This window comes from Ranitomeya variabilis, chromosome 3, assembly GCF_051348905.1.
Source record: "Ranitomeya variabilis isolate aRanVar5 chromosome 3, aRanVar5.hap1, whole genome shotgun sequence".
Lineage (NCBI taxonomy): Eukaryota > Metazoa > Chordata > Amphibia > Anura > Dendrobatidae > Ranitomeya > Ranitomeya variabilis.
In genome coordinates this window covers 84,347,160-84,358,272 of record NC_135234.1, presented here as the reverse complement: position 1 = coordinate 84,358,272, position 11,113 = coordinate 84,347,160, and the positions used below count along the sequence as shown (strand labels likewise).

Below are 11,113 nucleotides of genomic sequence, written 5' to 3'. Positions count from 1 at the left end.
TATATATATATATACCCCCTTTCCTACCCCAACCTCATGTGAGATAGACCATCCACCAGGGACATATACAGCTTGTGGTTTTTCTAAGGACCGGGACGTTTCTGCAAAATCTGCAGTGTAAAGATTGTTCCTACCTTAGCCTGTTGAAGGTGCAAAATAACAACATTTTTAAAACTATGAAGAAAATAAAAGATACAATAAAAAAAAAAATCCCATCAAAATCTGGATTTAACAGTTCTGATCTAGAAATTATGACGTATCAGAAATAAAGATATCGAGTCCCTTCATATTCAAGAGTTAAACACATTGACAATGACCACTAAATAAAGGAAAAAAAATCCAAGCAAAATTGTACTTTTTTTATTGCACGGTTTACTAAAAAAGAATGAAGTGGCAATTTAAAAAAAAAATAATAATAATTCAAAGCTAAATCTGTAGAATGTAGACCAGAAAGGGTTAATACAGTTCCTACGTTAAATCTGACTATAGATTTCTGATGTTTAGTCACCGTATTTGGTGCCTACTTCCTTTAGGTTGCCGCTACCTCGGCTTCCCTGCTCAGTGAGATGGATATCGGTAGTGGAGGAGCAGTTGATTTCGATCTTTCACAGCGCTACCGGTGCTACAGTGGCAGCCATACTGGACAAAAAGAGAAGGGGTCACAGTGCAGGAAGAAGGAAGCTGGGCAATATAAAGGAGGGCGCCAGGTATGGTGACTATACAACTTAATCATCATATTTTTGGCAGCTTGCGTTGTCATAAAATGTTGTTAAAAGCCAATTCCACTCAAAATTTGAAAATGAAAAAAAAGTTGATAGCAATTTCCCAAACCCTCTGTTATACCAGGTGTCCAGGAAGCGGAGGCCTATGCTGCGGTTTGCATAGAGGAGGAAAAAGCTGTGGTCACCTTTGAATCACTAAACTTGGTGAGACTGAATCACTTTAATACAAAAACTTTCCACTTTCCTCCAACTAAAATGTTGGCTTAGTATGCCGAAAGGGTTTAGTTGACTATCACGAATCCGCAACTTGCTGTTATTTTTTATCCCCTTCCAATTCTATTTTTGTGCTTTCATTTTTTCCTCGACCTTCTACGCCATTATTTTTTTGTTATTTCTTTTTGTGTACAGAGCCACATGAGGGCTTGTTTTTGAGGGACAAGTTGCATTTTCGATTGACACCATTCACTTTACCAAATAATGTTTTAGAAAATGGAAAACAAATTCCAACTTGGGTTAGTGGTAAAAAAACTTGAATGATTCCATTGATTTTTAATTTTGTTTTTACAGAGTTCAATGTAATATATGTACAATGTACATATCAACTGTACATTGTGCATCAATGTAGATATGACCTGGCAACATGATCCTACTTGTGGTGGTACCAAACAAATATTTTTTATTTTAACATATATTTGGAAGTTTAAAAAAAATATTAAAACGCTAAGAAAATGGTGACAAACCACATTTTTTTTTATTTATAGAGACCTGTGGTATTTTTTTACCCAGCGAACCCATTTAAGCGCTTCTTTTCAGCATGACCGATCACCAAGAAACTGCAAATTCTTGTACTTAGGTCTCTGTATGTCATTAACTTTTAGTTAATTAACTATATATTTTCATACATTAGATTTTTACAGACATGGTTCCAACAACCACTTTTTTTTTTTTACTTCGTTATTTTCAGATAAAAAAAAAGTCAGGTAACTCAAATGATTATATTTTTTAAGAAACATATTTTTTAAAATTACAATTAACTTGTTTTTTTTTTTAGTCCCCCTAGGGGACTAAATGTGCAACAATTTAATTGCCACAGAGAGATTCATGGCAGTACATAAATAGTTAAACAGCAGAGTTTGAAGCTAGAACAGGTCACAGCTATTAGTGTCAGGCACTGGCTCTATAACATAGCCGACATCTGCCAGGTATGGAGTAGACTCATTACCCTTCTACATATACACACGCACTCAACTGATTATGAAAATATACGTCACAGGTTGTTAACATGATTAATGATTTTATTTTATTTTTTTTTTTATAATGGCCATAGCTTTATCTATTTTATTTTTATCCGGATTGCAAAATTCCCTGTATAGCATTTTGGCTTCCAGCAGTCACCACTAGAGGGAGCTTAAGAGTTTACGGCATACTGTCATTAGGATGTGTGTTAAGCCTATAAACTCCCGAGTTGTCGCCATCAGGGTAGGTTTTTATATTCACTTCCATGTAGAGAATTTGGATCACAGACTGTTATAAATCAGCTCCGAACTGGAACTTGGGTAGATTAAAAAAAAAGTTTATTTTAAAAGGGAATTTTCACCTTGTTGAATATCTTATGAAAGAGAAAGGAAGTCACAGATGACCACAGTATTTCCCGTAATATTAATACATTACCAGGTGAAGCAGCTAATGTGCAAAGGTTCTGCAAACGCCAACCGTAATTTTAGCTTCCTAGACTCCTGAGACAAGTTATTGGGGGGAAAGGGGAGGTGGTTCTGAAAGGGGTTGTCCCACAAATACAACTTCCTACTTAGCCACATAATAGGTAAATATCTGATCACTGAGGGTCCTGGGAAGCATGGCTTGGCTTTTCAAACAGTGCAGGTCCTGGCAGTGGGACCCTATTGATCACGCACTTATCTATCGTGGATAGGTGCTAAGTTGTAATTATGGCAGTACCCCTTTAACTGCACCTAAATGTTCAGGATTTTAGCTAGACCTGAAGCTCCAGAACATGCAGGAAATTAAAAAAATGGAAATGCTAAATTTTATTCAGGGTAACTTGCTCGTGGTGACCTTCCTACTATTTTTTTTTTTTTTTGCCAAACATTAAAAATGATCATTTCACTTACACTGTAGCAAGTGACAAGCAAAATGGAGCCACAACAACAGTTCATGCTGCAAGGCTTTCATGTAGAAAAGCTTCAGCTTGAAATAGATTGCAGATCAGCAAAAGAGAATGTCATGCCTGCGTACAATTACTTTTGGCCAAAATAGTTGTACATTTGTTGTGGCATTAAGTCTTCAAATACCCAATGTCACCCCCTATGGTAAGCTAGGAGCTTAGGAAATACTGCGCATTACATAACGTCATGGTAAGCCTGGGCTTAGAGGATGACGGCCATTGTTAGATTCTTATATTGCAGCATGCCTCTCTTCACTGTGCACTTTCCTGTCTGTGACCCCTAGCAGAGCCAGCCCGAGGGACCCCCTACATTATACCTCCTGTCTATTCAATCAGCCAACCAGGATATCAACCGAACATACATAATACACATATGTAAATAATAAGATACAGGGTGATCACTTTGAGGGTCTAGGAAGAATTGCAATGTGGTCTCCCAAAACTAAAGGAGGGCAGAAAAAAAGGCACCGTTCAGCTGGAAGCCCCCATTCTGAACATCCAGGACCGCATACTCTCCCTATATTCACATACACAGAGAGATGAGGCCAATGGACAATGAGACATCCCAGCTGTCGAAAATCCACTATTCCACCAAAGGGTGAAAAAAAGATGCAGAAAACAGTACAGGAAAAATAATAATTTATCTGATTCTCTTCTCCATTTCCACCAACCATCAACAAATAAAGTAAAAGACAATCCAATTAAAGCACCCTGCAACTTTAAAACGCAGAAATGAGCCCATGCAGTAAGGTTGCCAGGCGGTGGACAAGAATGCGGTGTCGAGTCACTCTTCTCAGGCTGGAAGCGAACACACAGTCCCAAGGACAAGTATAGAAACTGCATCTCTCAGTCCGTGGAAATGGCAATATTCTCCCATTCCTATAGGTGGCACTGTTCACATCCTCATCACGATTAGGACAAGGGTTCAGAGGATTTGGTTTCTGTGTCGCTGTCGCTCAGGTAGCTCCGCGAGGAATATTTAGATCGGTATGTGCTATCAAAGTTGTCCTGCTCATCATCACCTCTGTCATAGCTCAATGGTTTTCTATAGCTTGGGGGGCTGAAAAAAAAAGAACAAAAAAAGACTGTCATTTATTCATTTGGGTAAGGATTAATGCACAGTTATAGTGACATGCACATTCAGGTAACTGCAATCAAGCTCAAGTGGAAGAGAGGTGCCGTAATCTGCACACTCTTCCCAAAGGTCTCCATACACCACATGGAACCCTAATCAAAACCAGTAGCCCCTAAAGCTTAATTAGCCACTCAAAGATATTCTGTAAAAACTGAACTTATGGCTCTTACCGACGGAATCCGGTCAGCATTACATTCATATAGGTCAAATACATTGAAGATCACAATGGGTTAAAGCTTTTGTTACTGCTCAGAGATCACTGGAGGGAGCCTTGTTTGTTGTCCACCTCCTTTAGAAACTTTGTCCTCAAACTATCGATTATTCATAGTTTAATACTACAAACATTTATATTATGTATAAAAAATATGACCAAAATCTACAAATTTAGGTCACTTTGCATTACGGATCATGTAGACGACCATAGTTTTGGTCTGAGTGCGGTTCGTCAAAACATCGTATCACACTCGGACTAAAGTTATTCAATAAGGCAGTGCACATGTCCAATTTTTTCCAAAGATGGAGTGGTTCGAGGAAAGATATTATAGCATGCATAATTTGCCTCTGATAAATCATATGGCATTTACCTATATATATATATATATATATATATATATATATATATATATATACATACACATATACACATACACAGTCATGGCCAAAAGTATTGTGAAACAACACCGTGAGCACAGCTACGAAGTGGTGCTATAGTTAGGCTCCCACGCCATATACTTAATCAACATGAAACTTAGCACTCAACTTAGGATGCTTGGAACAGAAGAATTTATTTTGCAGTATACTCAAAACGTTTCGGTTCAACATGAACCTTCTTCAGTTACGTATACGGAATAAGGCCGGCGTCACACTAGCGAGTTTTACGGACGTAAGAGCGCAGAAACTACGTCCGTAAAACTCGCATAACATACGGCACAATTATTCTCAATGGGGCTGCTCCTATCAGCCGTATATTACGGTTCAGTATTATACGGCTTTCTACGGCCATACAAAATCGCAGCATGCTGCGTTTGTCAGCGTATTGCGCAAATAAATCGCCAATGAAAGTCTATGGGGGCGAGAAAAATACGGATTCCACACGGACCAGCAGTGTGACTTGCGAGAAATACACAGCGGTGTTAGTGAAAAGTCGGTAATTCAATTGCCGGCTTTTCATTTCTCCTGCACAAACCCGACATATGAGACATGGTTTACATACAGTAAACCATCTCATATCCCCTTTTTTTTTGCATATTCCACACTACTAATGTTAGTAGTGTGTATGTGCAAAATTTCAGCGCTGTAGCTGCTGAAATAAAGGGTTAAATGGCGGAAAAAATTGGCGTGGGCTCCCGCGCAATTTTCTCCGCCAGAATGGTAAAGCCAGTGACTGAGGTCAGATATTAATAGCCAGGAGAGGGTCCATGGTTATTGGCCCCCCCGTGGCTAAAAACATCTGCCCCCAGCCACCCCAGAAAAGGCACATCTGGAAGATGCGCCTATTCTGGCACTTGGCCACTCTCTTCCCACTCCCTGTAGCGGTGGGATATGGGGTAATGAAGGGTTAATGCCACCTTGCTATTGTAAGGTGACATTAAGCCAGATTAATAATGGAGAGGCGTCAATTATGACACCTATCCATTATTAATCCAATTGTTTGAAAGGGTTAAAAAACACACACACACATGATGTAAAAGTATTTTAATGAAATAAACACAGCGGTTGTTGTAATAATTTATTGCTCTCGCAATCCATTTCCAGGCCCTCGCTTGGCAAAATAATAAACGCACAAGATACATACCTTCTGATGTCAGATCACTTCCCACGATGTAATCCATCTGAAGGGGTTAATTATTTTACAGGCACGAGCCCTGCTAATGCACTCACTCGTGCCTGTAATTCCCCGGCGAATGAATGAAATGTAGGTCATTGACCTACATTTCCTTCAGTCGCGGTGATGCGCCCCCTGGTGGATGTCCTCATATGACCTGGAGCGTGGGAAAAAGTTCCCAGGCTGCAGTTCATGAGAACATCCACCAGAGGGCGCCTCACCGCGACTCAATGTAAGTATAGATCACTCTGCTTTCCTTTCAGCACCCGGGGATTACAGGCACCAGCGAGTGGTTTATCGCAGCTCCTGCCTGTAATATTAGTTAACCCCTTCAGATGGATTACCTCGTTGGACGTGATCTGACATCAGAAGGTATGTATCTTGTGCGTTTATTATTTTGCCAAGCGAGGGCCTGGAAATGGAGTGAGAGAACAATAAATTATTACAACAACCGCTGTGTTTATTTCATTAAAATACTTTTAAATCATGTGTGTGTGTTTTTTAACCCTTTCAAACAATTGGATTAATAATGGATAGGTGACATAATTGACGCCTCTCCATTATTAATCTGGCTTAATGTCACCTTACAATAGCAAGGTGGCATTAACCCTTCATTACCCCATATCCCACCGCTACAGGGAGTGGGAAGAGAGTGGCCAAGTGCCAGAATAGGCGCATCTTCCAGATGTGCCTTTTCTGGGGTGGCTGGGGGCAGATGTTTTTAGCCACGGGGGGGCCAATAACCATGGACCCTCTCCTGGCTATTAATATCTGCCCTCAGTCACTGGCTTTACCATTCTGGCGGAGAAAATTGCGCGGGAGCCCACGCCAATTTTTTCCGCCATTTAACCCTTTATTTTAGCAGCTACAGCGCTGAAATTTTGCACATACACACTACTAACATTAGTAGTGTGGACTATGCAAAAAAAAAATGGGATATGAGATGGTTTACTGTATGTAAACCATGTCTCATATCCTGTCGGGTTTGTGCAGGAGAAATGAAAAGCCGGCAATTGAATTACCGACTTTTCACAGCTATCGCGCTGAATGAAATCTAAATACAGAATATATATACATGTGTCTCAATGACATATATATATATATATATATATATATATATATATATATATATATATATATATATACTGTATATATGTTTTCCCGAACATTTGAGCACATAAATCCATTAGATGTCGGTTTTGCAAGCCTGCGCGAAAATCTCGCAGTACGGATGCCATACGGATTACATACGGAGGATGCCATGCGCAAAATACGGTGAAACACCCTGACTACGGATCAATATTTTGGGAACATTTCTCCGTATTACGGCCGTAGTACGGACGTATAATACGTGGCGTATTGTCTTACGCCAAGTGTGACTCCAGCCTAAATGTGATGAATGGGGCCGGAAGTCAGTGGGCCACACAAATTCTATGCTGGGGGACCACAGCCGAGGTATGCAGAGAGAAGTGCTTTAGGAGAGCGAGGTGTAGGCGTGCATGCCGCCAGACGCGGAGTCCACCGCTAGTCTCTGCTAGCGGTGGACTCCGCGTCTGGCGGCATGCACGCCTACACCTCGCTCTCCTAAAGCACTTCTCTCTGCATACCTCGGCTGTGGTCCCCCAGCATAGAATTTGTGTGGCCCACTGACTTCCGGCCCCATTCATCACATTTATTCCGTATACGTAACTGAAGAAGGTTCATGTTGAACCGAAACGTTTTGAGTATACTGCAAAATAAATTCTTCTGTTCCAAGCATCCTAAGTTGAGTGCTAAGTTTCATGTTGATTATGGCCAAAAGTATTGACACCCCTGCAATTCTGTCAGATAATACTCAGTTTCTTCCTGAAAATGATTGCAATCACAAATTCTTTGGTATTATTATCTTCATTTAATTTGTCTTAAATGAAAAAACACAAAAATAAGTGTCCTAAAGCCAAATTGGATATAATTCCACACCAAACATAAAAAAGGGGGTGGACAAAAGTATTGGCACTGTTCGAAAAATCATGTTATGCTTCTCTAATTAGTGTAATTAACAGCACCTGTAACTTACCTGTGGCACCTAACAGGTGTTGGCAATAACTAAGTCACACTTGCAGCCAGTTGACATGGATTAAAGTTGACTCAACCTCTGTCCTGCGTCCTTGTGTGTACCACATTGAGCATGGAGAAAAGAAAGAAGACCAAAGAACTGTCTGAGGATTGAGAAACTAAATTGTGAGGAAGCATGAGCAATCTCAAGGCTACAAGTCCATCTCCAAAGACCTGAATGTTCCTGTGTCTACTGTGCGCAGTGTTATCAAGAAGTTTAAAGCCCATGGCACTGTGGCTAACCTCCCTAGATGTGGACGGAAAAGAAAAATTGACAAGAGATTTCAACGCAAGATTGTGCGGATGTTGGATAAAGAACCTCGACTAACATCCAAACAAGTTCAAGCTGCCCTGCAGTCCGAGGGTACAACAGTGTCAACCCCTACTATCCGTCAGCGTCTGAATGAAAAGGGACTGTATGGTAGGAGACCCAAGAAGACCCCACTTCTTACCCCAAGACATAAAAAAGCCAGGCTGGAGTTTGCCAAAACTTACCTGAAAAAGCCTAAAACATTTTGGAAGGATGTTCTCTGGTCAGATGAGACAAAAGTAGAGCTTTTTGGGCAAAGGCATCAACATAGAGTTTACAGGAGAAAAAAAGAGGCATTCAAAGAAAAGAGCACGGTCCCTACAGTCAAAGATGGCGGAGGTTCCCTGATGTTTGGGGGTTGCTTTGCTGCCTCTGGCACTGGACTGCTTGACCGTGTGCATGGCATTATGAAGTCTGAAGACTACCAACAAATTTTGCAGCATAATGTAGGGCCCAGTGTAAGAAAGCTGGGTCTCCCTCAGAGGTCATGGGTCTTCCAGCAGGACAACGACCCAAAACGCACTTCAAAAAGCACTAGAAAACGGTTTGAGAGAAAGCACTGGAGACTTCTAAGGTGGCCAGCAATGAGTCCAGACCTGAATCCCATAGAACACCTGTGGAGAGATCTAAAAATGGCAGTTTGGAGAAGGCACCCTTCAAATATCAGGGACCTGGAGCAGTTTGCCAAAGAAGAATGGTCTAAAATTCCAGCAGAGCATTGTAAGAAACTCATTGATGGTTACCGGAAGCGGTTGGTCGCAGTTATTTTGGCTAAAGGTTGTGCAACCAAGTATTAGGCTGAGGGTGCCAATACTTTTGTCTGGCCCATTTTTGGAGTTTTGTGTGAAATGATCAATGTTTTGCTTTTTGCTTCATTCTCTTTTGTGTTTTTTCATTTAAGACAAATTAAATGAAGATAATAATACCAAAGAATTTGTGTTTGCAATCATTTTCAGGAAGAAACTGAGTATTATCAGACAGAATTGCAGGGGTGTCAATACTTTTGGCCATGACTGTATATATATGTGTATGTATATATATATATATATATATATATATATATATATATATATATATATATATATATATATATATATATATATATATAAAATATCGGACTGCAGTCGGATGACGTGTGAGTGCGGTCAAATTTGCACGGACAGTATAAATGGAGATTTTATTTTTTTTTAAACTCATCACACCCTCTCACCACACACACTCTCATCACTCTTCAAATCATAATCTTCCCTAATTCGTTTCCATTTAATAATAAAACTAATATCACTTCTGTATAAGAGCAAGAAGCACCTCTTCCTAAGAACTACCGGTACTTGTAATATAAAGTAGAACATCCATATACGAACTTCCTAAACTAATCGACATAAGTGTATCTACCAAACATCCAAAAAAGTGGACCAATAGATGTCAGCTTTGACTCCTCGAAACTACGACCCATCCAACTTTTTGGGAGTAGGAAAGGTCAACTATAAAACAGGCAATCAACACCAAAAATATTATTGGAATCCTTGTGAAGCATGTTTAACGACAACTATACAAAATGTAGAAAAAATAATATCAGCAAAAAGTGAGGTAGGATAGGGTTATCTAAGCCTCCCTGTTATGACGAATGACCCAAATACAAAAAAACAAGTATAAATGAGAGGGGGATTATATGTAGCCAGAATTGCCAATATGCATAATTTTTTTCATTTAGTATTCGACCGCCGGCTTCCTAGTGTCATGTATTAAATGGCACCTCCAATGTTATTGGCATTTATTGTCTCCGGCCAGAAAGTTAAATCTGAGGGCAGGTGGCAGTCAGTGAGAGTCAGTGGGGTCAGCACCATCCCTGCAGTAAAGTTTTTGAGAGAGATTCGAGTACCAGCAAAAATTAAAGATTTCCTTTAAAAAACCCTTTTTTTTTTTTAAACTGCTGATTTCTATCCCCACTTTCTCAATCACATGTGTGACGAGGAAGGTCCACTCATTTTCAAACTATCAGACAATGCAGAAAAAAAAATATTCTATATATTTCTTCACGTTACCGAAAGGACTGCATCTGAAATTAGGTTTCCCGTCCTCAGGCAAGCAAACGGTTAAAGCTCCAACTTGACACATTAATTCTAATGAATACCACCATCACCATTTATTAAAGAGGTCTGCAGATCCTGTGAAACTGCACAATGCGGAAGGAGAAACAGCATCATTAAGTACCGATAGCTACCATTCAATCATCATGCGGCTGTGGACATTAATCCATTTAATAGATGCAAACTACCTTCTTCCACTAATTAATACGTTTTCCATAGCAATTTGCAGGGAAGTCTTCTTTCCTTCCAGGTTTTATCTCCTGCTCATATACGCACCATATAACATGGGTATACAATAAATACTTAACGTACAAGATTTCCATCATTGGCAATGCAAAAGCTGATAGAAGTGGGAGAAAAATCTGCTGAAAGAGTTGCAGCATTTAGTAATTGCTTATATCTGCGCCCACGTCCCCTCCTTCCTTGTATTCCCGATTTTCTACCCCTATGAATCTTTATTCGGCTCTAAAATGTGCCCTCCAGGCAGAAACAAATTGCGTTGGAAGTTGTGTAAATTGCAGGCATGTCAGAGTATTAATCCAGATCAATGAGCGGAGGGAGATTGAAAAAAACAAAAGGATCTGTCAGAGAATTTGCCGCCTGCCCTTCGAGGATTCTCCTAACTAAACAAATAAATGAACATGCCCAGCCTGGCAGCCGTGCCCCCGAGTCTGCAGGTGGAGGGCAACAAAGTCCAAATGATCCATTTCACAAGTAACTTCCACCGGCTAGGAAAGGTACAACGTGAAATGCTG

General features: G+C 40.1%; 1 protein-coding gene across 8 annotated transcripts in view; it reads right to left on the bottom strand.

The window, feature by feature from the left end:
• Nucleotides 1-337: 337 nt before the first annotated feature.
• MYO18A (myosin XVIIIA) overlaps nt 338-11,113 on the bottom strand; it is a 383,975-nt gene continuing 373,199 nt past the window's right edge. For 5 of the 8 annotated variants that reach the window (XM_077294310.1, XM_077294311.1, XM_077294314.1 and 2 more), the window contains one exon: nt 338-3,964. In XM_077294310.1, the coding sequence (XP_077150425.1) occupies nt 3,817-3,964 (148 nt within the window). In that variant the 3' untranslated portion in view covers nt 338-3,816. The remainder of the gene's footprint in view (nt 3,965-11,113) is intronic. The other 3 variants (XM_077294308.1, XM_077294309.1, XM_077294307.1) reach the window with 2 other exon arrangements.